General features: G+C 41.5%; 1 protein-coding gene across 3 annotated transcripts in view; it reads right to left on the minus strand.

Moving 5' to 3' along the window:
- Positions 1-27606, minus strand: part of LOC115149369 (contactin-associated protein-like 4) — a 203596-nt gene that overhangs the window by 31252 nt on the left and 144738 nt on the right. For all 3 annotated transcript variants that reach the window (XM_029692183.1, XM_029692184.1, XM_029692182.1), the window contains exon 17: positions 4282-4503. In XM_029692183.1, coding sequence (XP_029548043.1) covers positions 4282-4503 — 222 coding nt within the window. The remainder of the gene's footprint in view (positions 1-4281; positions 4504-27606) is intronic.

A 27606-nucleotide genomic window follows, 5' to 3' on the forward strand; every position in this document is an offset into this window, starting at 1 on the left:
ACAGTAGTGGTTCACAGTGTGTTGCCACATCATAAGATGTGTACTGAAAAAGAGTGCCACCATGTGGTGATCTGCGATAGAAGTGCCGGTTCAGATTATAGGTGCACATTCCGGTAAGAGGACGGAAATCACAAGTAGGACACAGATGTACAGAACACACCTTTATTGCCACGCTCAAGACAGGCGCACACACATAGTAAATAGGAAGTGGACTAGGTGGAAGTGAAAGTGATAGTGGTTTCTGTAATGGAACAGAAAGGGGAATGAATTACACAACAGTAATAACAGTGATGCTAGTAGCTATGTAGCATAGGCTAGCGGTAATAGCATAGCTATATAACAGTATAGCAGCAATGAACATGGCATAGTATACAGCCAGTAGAAGGTTGTAGCATAACATCCTATTAGGCTGGTAGCCTAGTGGTTAGAGAGTTGGTCCAGTAACTGAAAGGTTGCTGGATTGAATCCCCGAGCTGACAAGGTCAAAATCTGTCATTCTGCCCCTGAACAAGGCAGTTAACCAACTGTTCCTAGGCCGTGTCATTGTAAATAAGAATTTGTTCTTTACTGACTTGCCTAGTTAAATAAAGGTTAAAGAAAAAAAGAAAAAAGAAAACGCAGGATGTACAGGTCAACTAGAGTTAGTGAGGTTAGCAGTATTGGCTAACATAGCACACAGTATAGCTATATATATATATATGGCAGTCAGGCTACCTCTGGCGAGCACATGGAGGGCTGTGCGGCCCCCCAAAGAAATGCCACCCCACACCATGACTGACCCACCGCCAAACCGGTCATGCTGGAGGATGTTGCAGGCAGCAGAACGTTCTCCACGGCGTCTCCAGACTCTGTCACGTCTGTCACGTGCTCAGTGTGAACCTGCTTTCATCTGTGAAGAGCACAGGGCGCCAGTGGTGAATTTGCCAATCTTGGTGTTCTCTGGCAAATGCCAAACGTCCTGCACGGTGTTGGGCTGTAAGCACAACCCCCACCTGTGGACGTCGGGCCCTCATACCACCCTCATGGAGTCTGTTTCTGACCGTTTGAGCAGACACATGCACATTTGTGGCCTGCTGGAGGTCATTTTGCAGGGCTCTGGCAGTGCTCCTCCTGCTCCTCCTTGCACAAAGGCGGAGGTAGCGGCCCTGCTTCTGGGTTGTTGCCCTCCTACGGCCTCCTCCACATCTCCTGATGTACTGGCCTGTCTCCTGGTAGCGCCTCCATGCTCTGGACACTACGCTGACAGACACAGCAAACCTTCTTGCCACAGCTCGCATTGATGTGCCATCCTGAATGAGCTGCACTACCTGAGCCACTTGTGTGGGTTGTAGACTCCGTCTCATGCTACCACTAGAGTGAAAGCACCGCCAGCATTCAAAAGTGACCAAAACATCAGCCAGGAAGCATAGGAACTGAGAAGTGGTCTGTGGTCTCCACCTGCAGAACCACTCCTTTATTGGGGGTGTCTTGCTAATTGCCTATAATTTCCACCTGTTGTCTATGCCATTTGCACAACAGCATGTGAAATTTATTGTCAATCAGTGTTGCTTCCTAAGTGGACAGTTTGATTTCACAGAAGTGTGATTGACTTGGAGTTATATTGTGTTGTTTAAGTGTTCCCTTTATTTTTTTGAGCAGTATATATACAGGGTCAACTAGCATAGGTAATAAGTTGCATGCTAGGTTAGGGTAGCAGGTTGGATAAAGCCATGGGGGCTGACATCTTAAGGCCTATGGCAGGAATGGCTATCAAATAGTTACATAAAAGCTTACAGTACAACCAGACATAAAGTACCCTATCCCAGTGCAGTGCACTCACATAGGTCAGAGACACACTAACACTACAGTGTGTTGGGATATTCCAGGGCTGCAGGATAATTGGTCCGTGGGTTGTGGCCCAGCTGTATGGCAGAGATTTATGAGAGAGCTCCTCACTCTGCCACTGCTTGCTGAAGACTATCCTGGCACCCCAATGGTGGAACTAGCTTCCCCCTGAAGCTAGGACAGCAGAGTCTCTACCCCCCCAGCTCTGACTTTGCTGATAACTACTTTGAGGAAAAGTGTACTTACTATGCCTGTGATATGTGGTTGTCCCACCTAGCTATGTTAAGACGAAGGCACTAGCTGTATGTTGCTCTGGATAAGAGTGTCTGCTAAATGACTAAAATCTCAAATGTAAAAATATAAGACTGAGCCCAGACTGGGTTGGACTGTGCTTTTATACATGTCCCGTTCCCACCTGCCTATTGGACAGATGCCCTGAGGTCACTGCGTGTGGCATGTAACTAAAGAGCTCCAGAGGGGGACACAGGGTAACCAGTAAACAATGGGGATCCTTCCCCACCTCTGCTCTCTGCAGGGTCAGGGAGTCAGGCTTAAGGTGTCTGCATGCTTCCCAACCGAAACAGTTTGGTAGAGTTTGTGCATATATTATGACAAAAAAAATGATCTTTTTGTTTGTTTTGGACTTCCATGAGGGTTTTTTAGACTGTTCGGACACACCCATTTTTTTCTGGAGGCAAGATGGACTTCAAAGCCGAAGTCTATGCACCTTTGTCGGAGATTGGTCAACAGTAAGGAGTAAGTCTTTGTTGTCATTCAACGAGAGAAGACTCGTTTTAATGCAATTTTTTTTATAGAAAAATTCTGCGCAAAACATCTTAGTTAGATGTAAAAAAAAAATGTCAAACTGAATGACAGATTTCTTGAGTTATCTTAGAAAAATGTTGACTATTGAGGAAGCTATACTAGCCGAACTTAAGCATGCTGACACCTTGTTCGGGGTAGGTAGGCTACTTGTTTTAAGAGTTAGAGAGGGCTGTAAGTTAGTGTTCAGGAGAGGGGCTGTAAGCGTTTTCTACATATACGTTCTGAATATAAATCATAAAATGTGTATTTATCAAACTGTGACACATAATACCAATAGAGGCATACTTCCTATGAACCCCATGACAATCTGTAGGTTTTACATACAGTATCGTCCCTCATAAGCACTGTAAGGGATTACTGGCTAAAGACATCCAACATAACAATATTCATTGCCTCATTCTGACTCTGCCTGCATCCACTGTTTGTTCGTTTTTCCAGCAAAGTGGATGTTTGCGGATATAACAGACCGAAAGACGCATCCTCAATATTTGCTTGTAGATAAAGTGTTTTCCAACAGCCTGTTTTTCCTAGCTTTAACTTTCTTTAAATCATTGGAATAGTCTGGGGCGAAAACAGACTGAAGACCAGCACAATGGTACTGATAGGCTCTATATGAGGTTCCATATAGTTTTATCAGAACCTGTCCGAAGGCAAAGAATTGTCCCAATATAGATGTCTGACGTAGGTACAGAATAGATTTATTAAACCTAGCTTCAAGCAAATGCATATCAATGGACAGATGGCCTGAGAGCAAGATTGTTTGAGAATGTATGAGCATTCTCAAACTATTACTATGACTGCGGCTGCTTCTTATAGGTGGTGCATCCACTGCATCTTACTGTTGGAAGCAGGGCCTTCTCGTTCTCTTATTAACTTACCTCTTGAACTATGCTGTACTGATCAAACATTTTTAAAAAGGAGAGAAATGTCACAATATTTCAAACACCAATTCCATCTGGAATTACCGCTATCTATATTTAGAAGCTATGGATTCATAGTCCCTGTTCACCACCGGCAGAGGAAACAGAGGAAACAGAAAACGGCCACAAATGGCTTAATTTCTCTGAATTGCTCTCTGGCACACTCCTGAAGGAGGGAGTGGAGACAAACAGGAAGAATCTCAGGGTGCCCCAACTCGAAGGCTGTGTCCCAACTGGGACCCTATTCCCTATGTAGAGCAATACTTTTGACCAGGGGCCATAGGGCTCTGGTCAAAAGTTGTGCACTATATTGGGAATAAGGTAGCTTTTGGAAAGCAGACAAGAACGGCATTATTACAAATGACAGAAGTCCCTCCCTGTGGATAGGGCAGGTGAATGTAGGAAGCCTAGCACCTCTCACTGAGCCATTTATATCACGCATGCTTATTCCTCTTAATGACAGACCTGAGTTCAAATGCTATTGAAATTCCCTTCAAATACTTTATCTGTGCGTGCTTGAGTTTGCCTTTATGAACTGACATAGTAGTCCCACAACTGCAAACCACGCCCAACTGGCACTCCCAGGGCAGGCTAGATCAAACGCTTAAAGTATTTGAAGGATTTCAAATAGTATTTTAACCCGGGTCTGGTTTATTTCTGTCTCTAATGAGGGAGGGATAGGTAGTGGTCTGAAACAGCAGTGTTTTCCTACCTACAAATAACTGGCTGTTGAGCTGCAGATGGATGTGACCGTCGGCGGGGGCCTTCTGTGTGGCGTTGGGGAAAGCGTCCACACGCAGCGAAGCCTCTTTTACATTCCGCTCTGCTCGAACACGGTGCCACCTGTCGTCGTTTAGTGCCACATCGCCTGTCTCCACCCGCACTTCAAAGGGGCCGTTACCCACGTCAAACGAGAAGACCACCTCTGTCGGCGCTGTGGGGGGAGGGAAGGTGTAAAGGAGAAAAGGAGAGAGGAAAGGAAGGAAGGAAGGAAGGAAGGAAGGAAGGAAGGAAGGAAGGAAGGAAGGAAGGAAGGAAGGAAGGAAGGAAGGAAGGAAGGAAGGAAGGAAGGAAGGAAGGAGAAAGAAATGGTTAGACACACCAGATAAGTAGCATTTGGATAGGCAGGTAAATATCTCACAATGCAGAGTGCCAAATAAAAAAATGTAACCTCCAGATATCTAGATAATTTTCCTCCCCTTGTCTTCTGACATTTTCATTCCAATCTTGTCTATAAAAATACTCATCTGACCCATGTAACTTTCACTGCTCGGACAAAATCACATTTTCATTTTTTCAGTTGTATGTCTGACACAACTGTGAAGCTTTTTTGATGGTTGCTGTGACCTTGAGTATCAACAGGAATAGAGAAAGATGAGGGGTTGTCATGCCGATACCAGTACAAAGTGGCCTGACAACATTGTGTTCCAGTTATTTTCCCCCAGATCTATCTCACACACTACATCAAAAACGTCCACTGCTGGCCTGGCACTAAACTCCCCTATACAGTAGCTAGCTACAGGTAACTGCCAAAATAAAGAATAGACCAAAGTCTTAATAGGGAGTTGGGCCACCATGAGCCAGAACAGCTTCAATGTCCCTTGGCATAGATATTATAAGTGTCTGGAAATCTATTGGAGGGACGCGACACCATTCTTCCACAAGAAATTCCATCATTTGGTGTTTTGTTGATGGTGGTGGAAAACGCCGTCTCAGGTGCCGCTCCAGAATCTCCCATAAGAGTTCAGTTGAGTTTAATCTAATGACAGACGGCCATGGCATATGGTTTACATTGCTTTCATGCTCATCAAACCATTCAATGACCACATGTCATTGTCATCCTATAGGGGCATAGCCATGGTAGACAAAATAATGGCCTGCCCAGCATTTTTATACATGAACCTAAGCATGATGGGATGTTAAAGACGCACTATGCAGAAATCGCTCCGCCATTTCCTGGTTGCTAAAATTCTAACAGTTTGCCTTATTTCAGTTTATGTGACAAAACAAGCAAGTGTAGTGTAGAGAATTGTACCATTGTACCATCTAAACCGCTGTGAAATATATTTTCCATAACAAAATATTATATTTTCAGCTGTTTGAAGCTAGTGTACAAAACCGAAAGTAAAAGACACAAAAACCAAATGTAAAAACGGGAAGCATAGAAATAACACATAGAACAGATCTTCCGCTTCTAAGACGTCCTTTCAATGAGAATGACAGATCTATATGTCACATTTCTATGTGAATTTGGTCAGGTTCCACATAGCTACATATTGCAGCTTTAATTGATTTTAACTCAGGGATCACACCTATGTGGAAGCACCTGCTTTCAATATACATTTTATCCCTCATTTACTCAAGTGTTTCCATAATTTTGGCAGTTACCTGTATGTATTTTATTCCCTGAAAACATTTGTCATGCATTTCTCTCTTTCATTTAGTGTATATGTTTATACAAAGGTCTTCCTAACTGCCCATCTTATCTGAATGGATCAATTTAATTAATTAAAGTTGTTGCTTTAGCTCTTTAAAAATATTTTTGAGGTAGTGGAAGAAGTTTAAAAAGTTGTACTTTACTATTTAAAGCAAAGCAATTACATATAGTCAAAGTTATATTTAGTCAAATAATTGGTCTTATTATTTTGATAGTGTCACGTCCTGACCAGTAAAGGGCCTATTTGTTATTGTAGTTTGATCAGGACGTGACAGAGGGTATTTGTTGTACATGTTTTTGGTTATGTGTTTATATAGAGGGTTATTTTGTGGGTTTAGTGGTGTATCTATGTAGAAAGGGTATTTGATTTAAGTGGTTCGGGGGTTTATTAGATATGTATTTATGTAAGATGGATTGTTTGATTTAGGTGTTCCGGGTTGTTGGGTATGTTCTTGTATTGTATTTCTAGGGGGCTGGTCTAGTGTTGTATTTCTGTGTTGGCCTGGTGTGGCTCTCAATCAGGAACAGCTGTACATCGTTGTTGCTGATTGAGAGTCATACTTAGGTCGCCTGTTTTCACCTGTTAGTTTGTGGGAGATTGGCATTGTTTAGCTGTGTGCCTGACAAGACTGTACAGTTCGTTTCTGTTTTGAATATGTTTATTTGTGTTTTCCTTCTTCACCAAATAAAAAGAAGATGAGTATATATTTTCTCGCTGCGTCTTGGTCTTTCCCTACGACAATCGTGACAGATAGACTACTATAATACTGTTTGTCTACATGTTGGGGTTGGCGCCCCCCCTTGGGTTGTGCCGTGGCGGAGATCTTTGTGGGCTATACTCGGCCTTGTCTTCGGACGGTAAGTTGGTGGTTGTAGATATCCCTCTAGTGGTGTGGGGGCTGTGCTTTAGCAAAGTGGGTGGGGTTATATCCTGCCTGTTTGGCCCTGTCCGGGGGTATCATCGGATGGGGCCACAGTGTCTTCTGATCCCTCCTGTCTCAGCCTCCAGTATTTATGCTGCAGTAGTTTATGTGTCGGGGGGCTAGGGTCAGTCTGTTACATCTGGAGTATTCTCTTGTCTTATCCGGTGTCCTGTGTGAATGTAAATATGCTCTCTCTAATTCTCTCTTTCTCTCTTTCTTTCTTTCTCTCGGAGGACCTGAGCCCTAGGACCATGCCTCAGGACTACCTGGCATGATGACTCCTTGCTGTCCCCAGTCCACCTGGCCATGCTGCTGCTCCAGTTTCAACTGTTCTGCCTGCGGCTACGGAACCCTGACCTGTTCACCGGACGTGCTTGTTGCACCCTCGACAATTACTATGATTATTATTATTTGACCATGCTGGTCATTTACGAACATTTTAACATCTTGACCATGTTCTGTTATAATATCCACCCGGCACAGCCAGAAGAGGACTGGCCACCCCTCATAGCCTGGTTCCTCTCTAGGTTTCTTCCTAGGTTTTTGGCCTTTCTCAGGAGTTTTTCCTAGGGAGTTTTTCCCAGCCACCGTGCTTCTTTCACATGCATTGCTTGCTGTTTGGGGTTTTAGGCTGGGTTTCTGTACAGCACTTTGAGATTTCAGCTGATGTACGAAGGGCTATATAAATAAATTTGATTTGATGTAGTCGGGTGTGCAACTTTGGGCACTTTGGCCCTGCAAGCGTTCAGAAATGAAAACTTATTGAAACATCATTTTACCAGAATTATAATTGTTTTTGATAATGGCTGCAATCGTACTATTCAGGAATGTAAATATTTTTGTCATTTTTCTCAGACAGCCATAGACAAATGTAATTTCCATCTCATCATTAAACATCAATTTTAGTTGAAAATTAAATATCATACAATGAATTTATAACACATTTCTAATACATTTGTACATGAACTTGTATTGAATATTAGTTGAAGTGATTAAGGTTTTCCTAATATTATTAATTCAACACAACGCGTGAAAACATGTATTTATCATAAAAAACTAGATTTTTCCAAAGGGAGCAGTCCGTGTAGATGCACTCTTTCTTCAGGTTCTCACAGCACAAAGACTCAATAAGGTTCTCAATGTTGCTGCAGCTGATCACTTTGTGATACTGTAATTTGTCCGCCATGGACTGGAGGTTGGTGCGGGTTTTGCAGAGGCATGTGTCCCTATCCTGGCCAGTTGGCTTGACAACCCAAAAAGGACATATATTGCAGAATTCATAGTAGGACATTTTAATCTCTGAATATTCCCTTTTAAAATTCTGATAAATGTTTTGAATTGTGCCATTCACGAGGCACTTCTGCTTTTTCTTCTTGTTCCTCGTTAGTGTGTCCTTTTTCCCTGTTGGTGCTCTACTGTTGGCATCACGTTCATAGAATCTAGTGATTTTCTCTTCTGTGGCTGTCCTAATTATGTTACACTGCTTTTTCCTGGGGTATTGAAGACTTGTTGGCCTGTTTTCATTTGCCCTTTGACCAGACCATACTTTCTCAGGATGTTGCCTCTGAGCATTTTTTAAGCCACTTGTTTGTCCTTGGCACTGCGCATTTTTTGTATACTTTTGCTTTAACTCTGCAATGATGGTATTTTGAAACAAAATCCTTTTCAAGTTCTTCAGAGTTCCCTTCATTTGCTGTTTTGTCTTTGGGGAATCTTGTCTCTCCATTTTCTTCATCAGTTGGTCATACCTTTTTTTGTATTTCTCAGCTTTCCGTAAAGCTTTATCAAGTTTGACATTTGTCATGCAAAGATCTCAATATGTTTTTGAGCGACCTCTTCCAATCTTTTTCCTTCCAGCAAGTATTTGACTTCTCATTCCTGTTGCAGATGAGGAAGGGTTATCAAGGCATGCATCAGGGGCAGGTAAGTTAAGGGCAGGTATGTTGGCCTCATGTTCTGGCTGCAAGTCATTTGATAGGTAGGTCTCCATTGCAACTGTTGTCTTTAGTATGTCTTATATTCCGTTGGTTGCATTTCCATTGTCTTCTCTTGGTTCTTTGTTCTCGCTTTGTATGCTCGGAGATAGATTTCTTTTTTCTTCCAGTATCTCTCGTCTTTTTGCACATGTTCCTGGTATCGTATAGGATTTTTTTAAATTTTGTTTCTATGTCTGTCACCTCTTCTAAAAACAAAGAAAAATACTAAGTTATCAACTTGTGTACACCTTGGAGCATGTTCACAAGTTGATTAAATTAATGTAAAACATTATTCACTTCTTTGGGATAGGGGGCAGTATTTTCACGTCCGGATAAAAAACGTACCGGATTTAATCTTGTTACTACTCCTGCCCAGAAACTAGAATATGCATATAATTAGTAGATATGGATAGGAAACACTCTAATGTTTCTAAACTGTTTGAATGGTATCTGTGAGTATAACAGAACTCATATGGCAGGCCAAAACCTGAGAAGATTCCATACAGGAAGTGCCATGTCTGACAATTTGTTGTCCTTCTGTTGCATCTCTATCGACATTACAGCATCTGTGCTGTAACGTGACACTTTCTAAGGCTTCCATTGGCTCTCTAAAGCCGCCAGAAAGTGGAATGGGGTGTCTGCTGTCTCTGGGCAAAGTACAGCAGCAGAGTTTGTAAGTGGTCAGCCTGGGGACAGTGAGACTGAGATGTGCGTTCACGAGACTTCTCCATTTTTTTCTTTCAGCCTTTGAATGAATACAATGTTGCCCGGTTGGAATATTATCGCTATTTTACGAGAAAAATAGCATAAAAATTGATTTTAAACAGCGTTTGACATGCTTCTAAGTACGGTAATGGAATGTTTGGATTTTTTTTGTCACGAAATGCGCTCGCGCGTTACCCTTCGGATAGTGACCTGAACGCACGAACAAAACACAGGTATTTGGATATAACCGTGGATTATTTGGAACCAAAACAAACATTTGTTGTTGAAGTAGAAGTCCTGGGAGTGCATTCTGACGAAGAACAGCAAAGGTAATCCAATTTTTCTAATAGTAATTCTGAGTTTAGGTGACCCCGAAGTTGGCGGATGTCAAAATAGCTAGCCGTGATGGCCGAGCTATGTACTCAGAATATTGCAAAATGTGCTTTCGCCGAAAAGCTATTTTAAAATCAGACATAGCGATTGCATAAAGGAGTTCTGTATCTATAATTCTTAAAATAATTGTTATGTATTTTGTCAACGTTTATCATGAGTAATTTAGTAAATTCACCGGACGTTTTCGGTGGGTATGCTAGTTCTGAACATCACATGCTAATGTAAAAAGCTGGTTTTTGATATAAATATGAACTTGATTGAACAAAACATGCATGTATTGTATAACATAATGTCCTAGGAGTGTCATCTAATGAAGATCATCAAAGGTTAGTGCTGCATTTAGCTGTGGTTTGGGTTTATGTGACATATATGCTTGCTTTGAAAATGGCTGTGTGATTATTTGTGTCTATGTACTCTCCTAACATACTCTAATGTTTTGCTTTCGCTGTAAAGCCTTTTTGAAATCGGACAATGTGCTTAGATTAACGAGAGTCTTATCTTTAAAATGGTGTAAAATAGTTGATTGTTTGAGAAAATTGAATTGTGGTATTTTAGTTGGTTTTGTATTTCGCGGCGTGCGATGCCATTGGCTGTTGGCTAGGAGTTCCGCAGGCTAGCGGAACATCTGTCCTCAACAGGTTAAATAAGCCTACAAATAAATTTAAAAAAAAGTTAAAATAGATTTTAGTAATTTCTGCCACATTCTGTCATTTCCACCACAGTTAAGTTTGTAATGGAAATGACACTTCTACAGTTTTTGGAGAAAAATGACAGACTGACAGATTATTAATGTTTTCTCATATAAAAACATAGCAGAAGCTCAAAAGTCTGGGTCAGGGACAAGGACAAAACAGTGAAATTGAGGTATAAAATGCATCTGAAAAGTAACTTAAATAATTGATAGAGAGGTGTTAAAAAATATGGGGTGATTGTGGTGTGAATAAAAACATTTTTTTTTAATTAAATCAAAAAATATTGACCCTGAGGACATAGAAGTGCCCGTAGTTGCAGAATCACCCAGTTATCTTTTACCTTTACTAATGGTCTTTAGGCTGCCTTGCACATTAGTAAACCCCCATTCAGCTGGCGGCGCTGTTGTGCGTTTCTGACTAGGAACCATCATCTTCAACCAATGACTGTATATATGAATGGACAAAGCCATCGATCACGTGACACCATTCATTCCTATGTAAATACTAATTAGCGCATTGTAGCCATATTAAATCGGTTAAGATGGCGTCTCATGGAGACATAACATGTGCAGTTTAAGCTACTCCAGGAAGTGACTTTGCAGGCTAGGTCAGTGCAGCCCCCTTATTAGCCTCGTTTGTACCTGATGCTAATATGCATCCTTTGTCCAGAGAAGTATCTTATGAATCAGGTTTGAGGAGTTAGCGAGGTAACTTTGGTCAACTCTGAGTTCAAGTTGGGATTATCAGTCATACGAATGTGGCTCACCTTTTAAAGTCAGGTACATTTCTATGGCAACAAATCCTTCAGAACTAACCTGCTCCTGAGCAGGTTAACTCAGGGATAACTACATTTATCCTGAATGAAGTGGCTGAGGCATGAGTTGAGGACCACTGAAATCAGATACCCTCCCTCCCGCAAATAGTGTCATCACCCCCTTCATTTGAGGAAGACGACGAATTAAATATTAAATTAATTAAATGTTTTCTTGCGTAAAAAAATGGCATGTTAAAACACCTAACACATTACACATTTAGCAATGACAGTATTTGCTTTCCAAACTGAATATTTTTTGCACAATTGTATTTAGAAATTTGCGAAAGGCATACTGACAGCCACAACCAACCATAGACACATAATCCATAGATGGCAGGTCCCATTCAAGTCAATACTGGCAGCCATTGCTAGTGTACTCATGAGTTTAACAGTTGAATTGCTAGGGTTAGAGATTCTAAAACCCTTCTATGGATTATATGGCAACAACACAACAAACCAAATGTTATTTGTCACATGCGCCGGATACAACAGGTGTACATTAGAATTTAGAGTGAAATGCTTACTTACAAGCCCTTAACCAACAATGCGGTTAAGAAAATATAAAAAAGTAAGAGATAAGAACAACAAATAATTAAAGAGCAGCAGTAAATAACAATAGCGGGGTTATATACAGGGGGTACCGGTACAGAGTCAATGTGCGGACGCACCGGTGTCGAGGTAATTGAGGTAATATGTACATGTTGGTGGAGTTATTAATGTGACTATGCATAGATAATAACAGAGAGTAGCAATGCAACTGTTCTGGGTAGCCATTTGATTAGATGTTCAGGAGTCTTATGGCTTGGGGGTAGAAGCTGTTTAGAAGCCTCTTGGACCTAGACTTAGTGCTCCGGTACCGCTTGCCATGCAATAGCAGAGAGAACAGTCTATGACTAGGGTGGCTGGAGTCTTTGACAATTTTTATGGCCTTCCTCTGACACCGCCTGGTATAGAGGTCCTGGATGGCCGGAAGCTTGGCCCCAGTGATATACTGGCCTTACGCACTACCCTCTGTAGTGTCTTGCGGTCGGAGACTGAGCAGTTACCATACCAGGCAGTGATGCAAACCGTCAGGATGCTCTCGATGGTGCAGCTGTAGAAACGTTTGAGGAACTGAGTACCCGTGGCAAATCTTTTCAGTCTCCTGAGGGGAAATAGGTTTTGTCATGCCCTCTTCATGACTGGCTTGGTGTGCTTGGACCATGTTAGTTTGTTGGTGATGTGGACACCAAGGAACTTGAAGCTCTCAACCTGCTCCACTACAGCCCCGTCGATGAGAATGGGGACGTGCTCGGTCCTCCTTTTCCTGTAGTCCACAATCATCTCCTTTGTCTTGATCACATTGAGGGAGAGGTTGTTGTCCTTGCACCACATGGTCAGGTCTCTGACCTCCTACTTATAGGCTGTCTCATCATTGTCGGTGATCAGGCCTACCACTTGTGTCATCGGCAAATTTAATGATGGTGTTGAAGTCGTGGCTGTGCAGTCATGAGTGAACAGGGAGTACAGGAGGGGACTGAGCACGCACCCCTGACGGGCCCCTGTGTAGAGGATCAGGGTGGCAGTTGTGTTGTTACCTACCCTTACCACCGGGGGACGGCCCGTCAGGAAGTCCAGGATACAGTTGCAGAGGGAGGTGTTTAGTCCCAGGGTCCTTAGCTTAGTGATGAGCATTGAGGGCACTATGGTGTTTAATTTCATGGCTACAGACATGAGTGCTAAAGGGTCTGTAGTCATTTCAGCAGGTTACCTTAGTGTTCTTGGGCACAGGGACTAAGGTGTTCTACTTGAAACATGTTGGTATTACAGACTCAGACATTGAGAGGTTGAAAATGTCAGCAAAGACACTTGCCAGTTGGTCAGCGTATTCTCAGAGTACACGTCCTGGTAATCTGTCTGGCCCTGCGGCCTTGTGAATGTTGACCTGTTTAAAGGTCTTACTCACATCGGCTGCGGAGAGCATGATCACATAGTCATCCGGAAAAGCTGATGCTGTCATGCATGTTTCAGTGTTACTTGCCTCTAAGCGAGCATAGAAGTTATTTAGCTCATCTGGTAGGCTCGTGTCACTGGGCAGCTCTCGGCTGTGCTTCCCTTTGTAGTCTTTAATGGTTTGCAAGCCTGCCACATCCGACGAGCCTTAGAGCCGGTGTAGTACGATTCAATCTTAGTCCTGTATTGACGCTTTGCCTGTTTAATGGTTCGACGGAGGGCATAGCGGGATTTCTTATAAGCTTCCGGGTTAGAGTCCTGCTCCTTGAAAGCGGCAGCTCTACCCTTTAGCTCGCTGCGAATGTTGCCTGTAATCCATGGCTTCTGGTTGGGGTATGTACTTACAGTCACTGTGGGGACGACTTCACCGATGCACTTATTGATGAAGTCAGTGACTGATGTGGTGTACTCCTCAATGCCATTGGAAGAATCCCAGAACATATTCCAGTCTGTGCTAGCAAAACAGTCCTGTAGTTTAGCATCTGCTTCATTTGACCACTTTTTTATAGACCAAGTCACTGGTGCTTCTTGCTTTAATTTTAGCTTGTCAGCAGGAATCAGGATAGAATTAATGGTTAGATTTGCCAAATGGAGGGTGAGGGAGAGCTTTGTACACGTCTCTTTGTGTGCAGTAAAGGTGGTATAGAGTTTTTTCCCTCTGGTTGCACATTTAACATCCCTGCATTAAAGTCCCCGGCCACTAGGAGCGGCGCCTCTGGATGAGTGTTTTCCTGTTTGCTTATGGTGATATACAGCTCATTGAGTGTGGTTTTAGTGCCAACATCAGTCTGACAGCTACAAAAAATAGAGATGAAAACTCTCTAGGTTGATAGTGTGGTCTACAGCTTATCATGAGATACTCTACCTCAGGCGAGCAAAACCTTGAGACTTCCTTAGATATCGTGGACCAGCTGTTGTTTACAAATATACATAGGCCCCCGCCCCATGTCTAACCAGAGTCTAACAAATTCTTTGTCCAATTCAAGGTGAATAATTGCTGTTCTGATGTCCAGAAGCTCTTTGAGGTCATAAGAGACGGTAGCAGCAACATGATGTACAAAATAAGATACAAACAATGCGAAAAAACAAACAAAATGAAACGGTTGGTTAAGAGCCAATGGAACAGCAGCCATCTTTCACAACAAGCTGTTCAGAAGGAGTGATAGGAGTGGGAAAAAGGTGCTCATGCATTGATACGCACACTAAAGCACACCAAAGACGGAATTAACAATAAGTAATAAAATAAAAACGTCACTTCTCAAAGCCTACTTCACACCACAGCCTGCTGAATTTGGAAGATAACTTATCTGATTTTGATTTCGGCACAAATGAAAATGTGGCGCTGACTTGCCCATGTATTGATGTTTCAGCATTCTCTTAATTAAGAGTTCAGTGGATGAGTAATATCCACCATCTTAGTACGGATGAAGCCTGACCTGGAATATGAACCTAAATGAAGCTGGCTAGCTTTATAATATCCTGAGTAGATTTAGCTTGCTTCATAGTATACCACTCTGATCTTGTCCACATTCTGACTGTGCCCACATTTTCCGAAATATGTCTACACATGGTATTAAAATGTGTCTCATATCCGTCCACTGTGTCCGCATTGTGACCAGATTTCCTGGTCCGTCCCTGTATGCAAATTTTTTAGCTACTCTTTTAAAATAAAATAAATAAATAAATATTAAGACACATATTGATTCCATCAGTCAATGGTGCCACCTGTCAGTGATTTTAGAAAGTGGAATAATTTAAATTGATTAAAATTATTTGATTGTCCAGATCTGTTTACACTTGTAAGATATCCAGACATAATGGGTCCCTGACTACCTCCGGAGGTGGTCAAGAAGATCTGATCACAATCAGATCACAATGCATCTTTTAATCGTCTACACCTGTCTGAAAATGTGGGCACAATCAGAATGTGAACAAGATCAGGACAAAAGATGCATGTTAGAACCAGCGATAAAAGGGGCTCCTGAGTAACTCTAGTTAGTTGGGGTGGCAGGTAGCCTAGTGGTTAGAGTGTTGGGGTTGCAAGATCGAGTCCCTGAGCTGACAAGATAAAAATCAGTTGTTCTGCCCCTGAACAATTCACTGTTCCTAGGCCATCATTGAAAATAATAATTTGTTCTTAACTGACTTGCCTAGTTAAATAAAGGTAAAATAGTTAAAGGCCAACTGTGGTGCTGCATTTAGCAACAAAATTATCCTTCTAACTTCTTCTCTGCGCGATTTTAAAATAATCGGTTCAAGGACATACATCTGGTGTATTAGAAGCAATTATTGGTACCATGATTGTCTTTGAATGTTTTATTTATTTACACGAAGATCGACATTTTTCCATTCACTATAATGGGGGATCCTGTTTTCTGCTAACAATGCCTGCAGTTCCACGGTCGTATCACTTCCGTGGCTTCAATGAGAGGGGGTAGTCGTTCTCCCCTGTCTTCAACCTAGCTAGGAACATGGTAGTAGGATTGGAGACAACTTTGTTTTCATTTCAAACATTCTTTGTGTGGAGTAAAGAAAGACAGACTGACTGAACTGAATAGGCTACACAACTCTCATTCATATTCAAATGCCTACAATTGTTTGGTGTGAAAACTGAAAGAAGAAGACAGGACAAAGTAGTCTTCTGTCACAAGATGAGAATAAAAGGTAGGATAATGTGGACAACACTCTTAGGAAAGCAAAGCAACTATGAATCATTCATGCTGTGGGTTTCAGATAAATAAAAGTATGAATTACTTTTGTAAAACGTTCAGTGTAAATTAAGTTTGTTTTTAATAATAATAATTGATTTCTATAATGCTTTCATTACAAAAAATAATCTCAAAGCGCTTGAAAAAGCAAAACTTACAATAATAAAATAACACTGATACATGATTATAGGGGCAGTATTTTCACGGCCGGATAAAGAACGTACCCGATTTAATCTGATTATTACTCCTGCCCAGAAACTAGAATATGCATATAATTATTAGCTTTTGATAGAAAACACTCTGAAGTTTCTAAAACTGTTTGAATGGTGTCTGTGAGTATAACAGAACTCATTCGGCAGGCAAAAACCTGAGAAGATTCCTTACAGGAAGTGCCCTCTCTGACAAGATCTTGTTCTTCTTGTCTCTGTTTATTGAAGACTGAGGATCTTTGCTGTAACGTGACACTTCCTACGGCTCCCATAGGCTCTCAGAGCCCGGGAAAAAGCTGAATGATATCGAGGCAGCCCCAGGCTGAAACACATTTGCGCGTTTGGCAAGTGGTCTATCAGCGGACAATGGGACTCATGCTCGTGCACGAGACGACACCATGTTTTTATTCTATCGTCTTTGAACGGATACAACGACTCCCGGTCGGGAATCGTATCGCTTTTTTACGAGAAAATAGTAACTAGAATATGCATATAATTATTGGCTTTGGATAGAAAACACCCTAAAGTTTCTAAAACTGTTTGAATGGTGTCTGTGAGTATAACAGAACTCATATGGCAGGCAAAAACCTGAGAAGATTCCTTACAGGAAGTGGCCTGTCTGACCATTTCTTGCCCTCCTTGATCATCTCTATCCAAAACAGGGGATCTCTGCTGTTACGTGACACTTCCTACGGCTCCCATAGGCTCTCAGAACCCGGGAAAAAGCTGAATGATGTAATTCCAGCCCCAGGCTGAAACACACTAGCGCTTTTGGCAAGTGCTCTATCAGAGGGCCATCAGACTGAGGCTCGTGCATGAGGGGATAGTATGCTTTTACTTTCGCTCTCTTTGTAATAAAAAACGATTTCCCGGTCGGAATATTATCGCTTTTTACGAGAAAAATGGCATAAAAATTGATTTTAAACAGCGGTTGACATGCTTCGAAGTACGGTAATGGAATATTTAGAAATGTTTTGTCACGAAATGCGTCGTGCTCGTCACCCTTCTTTACCATTCGGATAGTGTCTTGAACGCACGAACAAAACGCCGCTGTTTGGATATAACAATGGATTATTTGGGACCAAACCAACATTTGTTATTGAAGTAGAAGTCCTGGGAGTGCATTCTGACGAAGAACACCAAAGGTAATAACATTTTTCTTATAGTAAATCTGACTTTGGTCAGGGCTAAACTTGGTCGGTGTCTAAATGGCTAGCCGTGATGGCTGGGCTATCTACTGAGAATATTGCAAAATGTGCTTTCACCGAAAAGCTATTTTAAAATCGGACATATCGAGTGCATAGAGGAGTTCAGTATCTATAATTCTTAAAATAATTGTTATGTTTTTTGTGAATGTTTATCGTGAGTAATTTAGTAAATTCACCGGAAGTTTGCGGGGGTATGCTAGTCCTGAACATCACATGCTAATGTAAAAAAGCTGGTTTTTGATATAAATATGAACTTGATTGAACAAAACATGCATGCATTGTATAACATAATGTCCTAGGGTTGTCATCTGATGAAGATCATCAAAGGTTAGTGCTGCATTTAGCTGTGGTTTTGTTTTTTGTGACATTATATGCTAGCTTGAAAAATGGGTGTCTGATTATTTCTGGCTGGGTACTCTGCTGACATAATCTAATGTTTTGCTTTCACTGTAAAGCCTTTTTGAAATCGGACAGTGTGGTTAGATTAACGAGAGTCTTGTCTTTAAAATGCTGTAAAATAGTCATATGTTTGAAAAATGGAAGTTTTCGGATTTTAGAGGAGTTTGTATTTCGCGCCACGCCCATCATTGGATATTGGAGCAGGTGTTCCGCTAGCGGAACGTCTAGATGTAAGAGCTTAACACTGTTTTGGTTACCACATGATTCCATATGTGTTATAACATAGTTTTGATGTCTTCACTATTATTCTACTATGTAGAAAATAGTAAAAATAAAGAAAAACCCTTGAATGAGTAGGTGTTCTAAAACTTTTGACTGATAATGTATACTGATATATATATAAAACAAGAAAGTGCCATTCCTTCCACCTACCCAAGGATGTCAGTGTACAAACATTGGTTAACAACCTAACTGAGGAAATAAATTAAACCTTGCGTAATACCCTAGATGCAGTTGCACCCCTAAAAACAAAAAACATTTGTCAAAAAGAAACTAAACTATACAGAAAATACCTGATCCCTGAAGCAAGCTTCCAGAAAATTGGAACGGAAATGGCGCTACACCAAACTGGAAGTCTTCCTTGGAAAGACAGTACCGGGCAGTATCGAAGAGCCCTCACTGCTGCTCGATCATCCTATTTTTACAACTTAATTGAGGAGAATAAGAACAATCCCAAAATTATTTTTCATACTGTCGCAAAGCTAACTAAAAAGCAGCATTCCTCAAGAGAGGATGGCTTTCACCTCAGCAGTGATAAATGAACTTCTTTGACGAAAAGATCATGATCATTAGAAAGCAAATTATCCTCTTTAAATCTGCGTATTTCTCCAAAGCTCAGTCGTCCTGAGTCTGCACAACACTGCCAGGACCTAGGATCAAGGGAGACACTCAAGTTTTTTAATATTGTATCTCTTGACATATTGATGAAAATAGTCATAGCCTCTAAACCTTCAAGCTGTATACTGGACCCTATTTCAACTAATCTAATGAAAGAGATGCTTCCTGTGCTTGGACCTCCAATGTTGAACATAATAAACGGCTCCCTATCCACCGGATGTGTACCAAACTCACTAAAAGTGGCAGTAATAAAGCCTCTCTTGAAAAAGCCAAACTTTGACCGAGAAAATATTTTAAAAACTATTGGCCTACATTGAATCTCCCTCATTCCTCTCAAAAAAATGCAAAAGCTGTCACTGCCTTCCTGAAGACAAACAACACTCTAAAGTTTCTAAAACTGTTTGAATGGTGTCTGTGAGTATATGAAACGCTTCAGTCTGGTTTTAGACCACATCATAGCACTGAGACTGCACTCGTGAAGGTGGTAAATGACCTTTTAATGACGTCAGACCAAGGCTCTGCATCTGTCCTCCTGCTCCTAGACCTTAGTGCTGCTTTTGATACCATCGATCACCACATTCTTTTGGAGAGATTGGAAATCCAAATTGGTGTACACGGACAAGTTGTGGCCTGGTTTAGATCTTATCTGTCGGAAAGATATCAGTTTGTCTCTGTGGATGGTTTGTCCTCTGACAAATCAACTGTACATTTTGGTGTTCCTCAAGGTTCCGTTTTAGGACCACTATTGTTTTCACTATATATTTGACCTCTTGGTGATGTCATTCGGAAACATAATGTTAACTGCTATGCGGACGATACACAGCTGTACATTTCGATGAAACATGGTGAAACCCCAAAATTGCCCTCCCTGGAAGCCTGTGTTTCAGACAAAAGGAAGTGGATGGCAGCATTTGTTTTACTTTTAAACTCGGACAACACAGAGATGCTAGTTCTAGGTCCCAAGAAACAAAGAAATATTATGTTGGATCTGACAATTAATCTTGATGGTTGTACAGTTGTCTCAAACCATTCCAGTGTTTGACTTGCTATACTTTATTTACTTTGCCACCATGGCCTTTTTTTGCCTTTACCTCCCTTATCTCACATCATTTGCTCACATTGTATATTGTCTTATTTTTTTGCTACTGTATCATTGATTGTATGTTGTTTTACTCCATGTGTAACTCTGTGTTTTTGTATGTTGTCGAACTGCTTTGCTTTATCTTGGCCAGGTCGCAATTGTAAATGAGAACTTCTTCTCAACTTGCCTACCTGGTTAAATAAAGGTGAAATAAATAAAATAAATAAAATACTCTGGACCCTGATCTTTCTTTTGACGAACGTATCATGTCTGTTTCAAGGACAGCTTTTTTACATCTACGTAACATTGCAAAAATCTGAAACTTTCTGTCCAAAAAGGATGCAGAAAAATGTATCCATTCTTTTGTCACTTCTAGATTAGACTACTGCAATGCTCTACTTTCCGGCTACCCGGATAAAGCACTAAAAAAACTTCAGTTAGTGCTTAACACGGCTGCTAGAATCTTGACTAGAACCAAAAAATGTGATTATATTACTCCAGTGCTAGCCTCTCTACACTGACTTCCTGATAAGGCTAAGGCTGATTTCAAGGTTTTACTGCTAACCTACAAAGCATTACATGGGCTTGATCTTACTTATCTTTCTGATTTCGTCCTGCCGTACATACCTACACGTACGCTACGGTCACAAGACGCAGGCCTCCTTATTGTCCCTAGAATTTCTAAGCAAACAGCTGGAGGCAGGGCTTTCTCCTATTAGGCTCAATTTTTATGGAATGGTCTGCCTATCCATGTAAGAGACGCAGACTCGGTCTCGACCTTTAACCTGTTAGGGTATAGGGGGCAGTATTGAGAATTTTTGAAAAAATATGTGCCCATTTTTAACTGCCTATTACACCAACTCAGAAGCTAGAATATGCATATTATTGTTCAGGTTTGGATAGAAAACACCCTAAAGTTTCAAAAACTGTTTGAATGGTGTCTGTGAGTATAACAGAACTCATTTGGCAGGCAAAACCCTGAGACAGATTCTGACAGGAAGTGGATACCTGATGTGTTGAATTGACTTTAAGCCTATACCATTGAAAAACAAAGGGAAGGAGGAATATTTTGGCACTTCCTATTGCTTCCACAAGATGTCCCCAGCCTTTACAAAGTGTTTTGAGTGTTCTACAGTGAGATCTGACTGAAGAAGAGCCATGGAACGTGATGGCCCATTAGACACCTGGCGATTTGATGGTGGGTACTCTCATTCCGAAACGTTTTAAAAGAGAACCCAATGGTCCGCCTTGAATATTATTCATGTTCTGGTTAAAAAAGGCCCTAATGATTTATGCGATACAACGTTTGACATGTTTGAACAAACGAAAATATATTTTTTCCGTTCTTGAAGTGAAGTGAAGTCCGGCTGGCTTAGATCATGTGCTACAACACGGAGGTTTTTGGACATAAATGATGAGCTTTTTTTAACAAAATTACATTCGTTATGGCCCTGGGATTCTTTGGAAGTGACATCTGATGAAGAGAATCAAAGGTAATGGATTATTTACATAGTATTTTCGATTTTAGATCTCTCCAACATGGCGGTTAGTCTGTATCGCAATGCGTATTTTTCTGGCGCAGTGCTCAGATTATTGCAAAGTGTGATTGCCCAGTAAGGTTAATTTTAAATCTGGCAAGTCCATTGCGTTCAAGAGATGTAAATCTATAATTCTTTGAATGACAATATAATATTTTACCAATGTTTTCTAATATTCATTAATTATTTTGTTGTCATGACTTGACTGCCGGTATTGGAGGGAAACGATTTCCTGAACATCAACGCCATAGTAAAACACTGTTTTTAGATATAAATATGAACTTGATAGAACTAAAAATGCATGCATTGTCTAACATAATGTCCTAGGAGTGTCATCTGATGGAGATTGTAAAAGGTTAGTGCATAATTTTAGCTGATTTTATGGTTTTGGTGACGCCTGTCTTTGAATCGACAATACACTACACACAGCTATTGTCAATGTACTCTCCTAACATAACCTAACTTTATGCTTTCCCCGTAAAACCTTTTTGAAATCGGTAAACGTGGTTAGATTAAGAAGATGTTTATCTTTCAAAGGCTGTAAGTTAGTTGTATGTTTGAGAAATTTGAATTTTGACATTTATTTGGTTTCAAATTTGCCGCTCTTGAAATGCACCTGCTGTTGATAGGGTGCGCCACGGGGGGCACGCTAACGTCCCACATAGCCCCAAGAAGTTAAGTCTTTATTGAAGACTCATCTCTTCAGTAGGTCCTATGACTGTGTGTAGTCTGGCCCAGGGGTGTGAAGGTGAGGCACTGAAAGGCACTGGAGCGAGGAACCGCCCTTGCTGTCTCTACCTGGCCAGTTTCCCTCTCTCCACTGGGATTCTCTGCCTCTAACCCTATTACGGGGGCTGAGTCACTGGCTTACTGGTGCTCTTCCATGCCGAACCTAGGAGGGGTGCGTCACTTGAGTGGGTTGAGTCACTGACGAGATCTTCCTGTCCGGGATGGCGCCCCCCTCAGGTTCGTGCAGTGGGGGAGATCTTTGTGGGCTATACTTGGCCTTGTCTCTGGGTAGTAAGTTGGTGGTTTGAAGATATCCCTGTAATGGTGTGGGGGCTGTGCTTTGGAAAAGTGGGTGGGGTTATATCCTGCCTGGTTGGCCCTATCCGGGGGTATCGTTGGACGGGGTCACAGTGTCTCCCGACCCCTCCTGTCTCAGCCTCCAGTATTTATGCTGCAAGAGTTTATGTCGGGGGCTAGGATCAGTCTGTTATATCTGGAGTATTTCTCCTGTCTTATCCGGTGTCCTGTGTGAATTTAAGTATGCTCCCTCTAACTCTCTCTCTCTCTTTTCTCTCTCTCTTCTCTCAGAGGACATGAGCTCTAGGACCATGCCTCAGGACTACCTGGCCTGATGACTCCTTGCTGTTCCCAGTCCACCTGGTCGTGCTGCTGCTCCAGTTTCAACTGTTCTGCCTGCGGCTATGGAACACTGACCTGTTCACCGGATGTGCTACCTTGTCCCGGACTTGCTGTTTTTGACTCTCTCTCTCTACCGGACCTGCTGTCTCTAACTCTGAATGAAAAGCCAACTGACAAAAGCCAACTGACATGTATTCCTGAGGTGCTGACCTGTTGCACCCTCTACAACCACTGTGATTATTATTATTTGACCCTGCTGGTCATCTATGAACATTTGAACATCTTGGCCATGTACTGTTACAATCCCCATAGGGTACAGCTAGAAGAGGACTGGCCACCCCTCAGAGCCTGGTTCCTCTCTAGGTTTCTTCCTAGGTTTTGGCCTTTCTAGGGAGTTTTTCCTAGCTACCATGCTTCTACATCTGCATTGCTTGTTGTTCGGGGATTTAGGCTGGGTTTCTGTACAGCACTTTGTGACATCAGCTGATGTAAAAAGGGCTTTATAAATACATTTGAATGATTTAAAATGTATTTATTGAAACGGTAATATCAATTTGTTATATTATATACTGGAACACAAACATCAAAATCTTCCACTCTATTACAACTGACTTCATCTATTCTTTCACAAATGAAATCATCCACTTACAACCAAAAAAACTCATATGAAAGCCCCCAGGGGCTCTCGGGGAGTGAGAATATGTGTAAAGTCTGATATGATGAAAACATATAAAAATGAAATTATCAATAAAGCCATAGAAGGAATTATTGGTTTGCACTTTGAACATCGGGTGTCAGATTATTGTTTTGTTGTGTTTTCATGCTATTTTCCTCCTGAACAATCTACATGGGGTAGAGATGCATCCTCCTTCCATTGTCATTTGTTAAGTCAAGTATACCTACATACAGAAGCAGATGCTATTTACATATGTGGGGATCTTAACAGTCGAATTGGGAGGTTAGATGACTATGTACAGTTGAAGTTTAAAAAAATGTGTAGACCTCCACAACTCTGGTTCATCCTTGGGAGCAATTTCCAAATGCCTGAAGGTACCACGTTCATCTGTACAAACAATAGTACCGAGGTATAAACACCATGGGACCATGCAGCCGTTGTACCGCTCAGGGAGATCTGTCTCCTAGAGATGAACGTACTTTGGTGCGAAAAGTGCAAATCAATCCCAGAACAACAGCAAAGGACCTTGTGAAGATGCTGGAGGAAACAGGTACAAAAGTATCTATATCCACAGTAAAACGAGTCCTATATCGACATAACCTGAAAGGCTGCTCAGCATGGAAGAAATCACTGCTACAAAACCGCCATAAAAAAGCCAGACTACGGTTTGCAACTGCACATAGGGACACAGATCGTACATTTTGGAGAAATGTCCTCTGGTCTGATGAAACAAAACTAAAACTGTTTGGCCATAATGACCATTGTTATGTTTGGAGGAAAAAGGGGGAGGCTTGCAAGCCGAAGAACACCATCCCAACCGTGAAGCACGGGGGTGGCAGCATCATGTTGTGGGGGTGCTTTGCTGCAGGAGGGACTGGTGCACTTCACAAAATAGATGGCATCATGAGGGAGGAAAATGATGTGGATATATTAAAGAAATATTTCAAGACATCAGTCAGGAAGTTAAAGCTTGGTTGCAAATGGGTTTTCCAAATGAACAATGACCCCAAGCATACTTCCAAAGTTGTGGCAAAATGGCTTAAGGACAACAAGGTCAAAGTATTAGAGTGGCCATTACAAAGCCCTGACCTCAACCCTATAGAAAATTTCACATTTCACATTCTTACAATAAAGTGGTGATCCTAACTGACCTAAGACAGGGAATTATTAATAGGATTAAATGTCAGGAATTGTGAAATACTGAGTTCAAATGTATTTGGCTAAGGTGTATGTAAACTTCCGACTTCAACTGTACATGAGTGTTGCTTTGGATGACTTTGTTAATCATCATGGGGAAACCCTATTAGAATTCCTTCAGGGCTCTAAAATGTGTATCATTAATGAAAGGATATTCCCCTTAAGAGATAACTTTACATACATTATCTGGCAAAGGAAAACTTGTGGTGGACTATATAGTTACCTCCACGACTGTCTAGAAACTTCTTTGGATTTTAAGGTGTTACCCTCCAAACAGATGGTGGAAGACTGTGGATAATGGTGGAAGACTGTGGATGTTTTGACTAAATTGGAAAAAATGTAGCCTTCCTGATTATTCTCTTTTATTTAGGATCTTTTCTGTTGGCCACAAACTTTCTCAACCATGTATTACTGTGCATCACTCAGGGCAAAATAAACTGTACATACCCCACATAGGCCTAAATATAAGAAAATAAATGTGCCAAATGACTTTCTGTGTTCTGAAATGGCATGTAGAGCTCTGGTGGAACTCTGCAAAGATGCCAAGAAACCAAATTTGATTTAGATCTGTGGTATGAAAAATGTTGTGATGTCATATATTCTCAAATGGGAAAACAATTATGAAAATAAAAATACACCCCCAAGTCCAGGACATTTTACAAGCCAAATAAGGCTTGTTGGAATGATGAGTTAAGGGACCTATGGTCTATAATGTACTTATTTTTACAGTGTAAAGATAGGAATACAAGAGAACTGTGTAGGAAGGAGTTTTTGAAAAAACAGTATGTGTTTGATAAAAGATTGCACATATTCAAACTGAGATATCAGAGAAGGCACCTTGAGGAGACACAGACAAGAAATCCTCAACAGTTTTGGAGCCAAATAAACAAGGTAGGACAAAAACGACATAAGAAAATTATAATGGAAGTCAAGGAAGAGCAAGGGGGGCTGAACTCTGATGTTACACAGGTACTTAAGAGTGGGAGAAGGGGTTTGGTAGTTTGTTCTCAGGTAACAAAAAGTTAAGGTGATTGACGCTGCAAAGTTTTAAAATACTCTAAATTAATTTACATCCTCTATGATTTGTTCCAAATTTGTTTTGAGTACAGTATACTGCCCTCCACTTGGTATAAGTCTATAGTGAATCCCATTCCCAAATCTTCAAAAAATGACCTGAGAGTACCACTGAACTATAGAGGCATAGTTTATTAAGTTCGGTTTATAAATTATATTCATCCATCGTCAACAATAGGCTAATGACCTTTTTGGAGGATCCAAACATTCTGGTGTATGAACAAAATGGTTTTCATAAATCCAGAGCCTGTATAGATCATATCTTCTCGGTCTGTACAATAATCAGAAATAGATTACACAAAGAGAAGCCTACTTTTGCATGTTTCACTGATTTCCAGAAAGCTTTTGATTTTGTAAATAGGGATATTTTAGCCTATAGTTTGTTAAAGACAGAGTGGTTGATGGGAAATGTTATCTTACAAAGTAACAATTGCTTGTATGCATGTTAATGAATATCGTACAGACTGGTTTCCCACACCCTCGGGTGTAAAACAAGGAGACACCTTATCACAGACTTTGTTTGCTTTGTTTATAAATGATTTGGCAAAATAAATTAAACAGTTAAATATTGGAGTAAGATATGATGATGAAATGCTAAGTACATTTTTATATGCTGATTATATTATTTTGATGGCAGAAACTGAACAAGACTTACAGAACATGTTATTATGTGTAGTCAATTGGTTTAAAAGATGGAGATTTTCATCCACTATTTCACCCTATTACAGCTGATATCATCCACCCTATTACAGCTGAGTGTAACGCCCTAGCCATAGAGAGGGGTTTTTGTTCTTTATTTTGGTTAGGCCAGGGTGTTACATAGAACGCCCACCCTATGTTCCTTTTTCTATGTTTTTGTATTTCTTTGTTTTGGGCCGTGTGTGGCTCCCAATTAGGCACAGCTGAAGCTCGTTGTTGCTGATTGAGAGTCACACATAAGGAGCATGTTTTTCCTTTGGGTTTTGTGGGTAATTGTTTCTGTTCAGTGTGTTTCCTGTCAGTACTGTTTGGCTGTCGGTTTTCCTGTTTTTTGTATAGTGTTCTCTTTGTTTGAATTAAATGTCAAGATGAACACTAACTCCGCTGCACCTTGGTCTTCTTCCGACGACAGCCCTTACAGAATTACCCACCAAAAACGGACCAAGCAGCGGAGGAAGGAGAGGCACCAGGAGAAGGACTCATGGACTTTGGAGAAAATGGAGAGGAATTACTGGACGAAGGTGGACCATGGGCTCAAGCTGGGGATTATCGCCGCCCGCAGTGGGAGATCGAGGCGGCGAGAGCTGAGAGGCGCTGGTATGAGGAAAGGGAGCGCAGCAGACATGAGAGTCAGCCCCAAAAACATTTTGGGGGGGGGGCACACGGGGAGATTGGCGGAGTCAGGCGGTAGACCTGAGCCAACTCCCCGTGCTTACCGGAAGCAGCGTGGTACTGGTAAGACACCGTGTTATGCTGTGGAGCGCACGGTGTCCCCAGTGCGCGTTCAAAGCCCGGTGCGCTACATACCAGCCCCCCGCAAGTGCCATGCGAGTGCAGGCATCGAGCCAGGGCAGATGGTGCCAGCTCAGCGCGTCTGGTCTCCAGTGCGCCTCCTCGGTCCAGGTTATCCTTCGCCGGTGTTGCGCACTGTGTCTCCAGAGCGCTGGGAGGGTCCAGTTCACCCAATGCCTGCTCTCCGCCCGTGCCGGGCCAAAGTGGGCATTCAGCCTGGAGTGTGGGTAAAGAGCGTCCGTACCAGAACTCCAGTGCT

This window comes from Salmo trutta, chromosome 15, assembly GCF_901001165.1.
Source record: "Salmo trutta chromosome 15, fSalTru1.1, whole genome shotgun sequence".
Lineage (NCBI taxonomy): Eukaryota > Metazoa > Chordata > Actinopteri > Salmoniformes > Salmonidae > Salmo > Salmo trutta.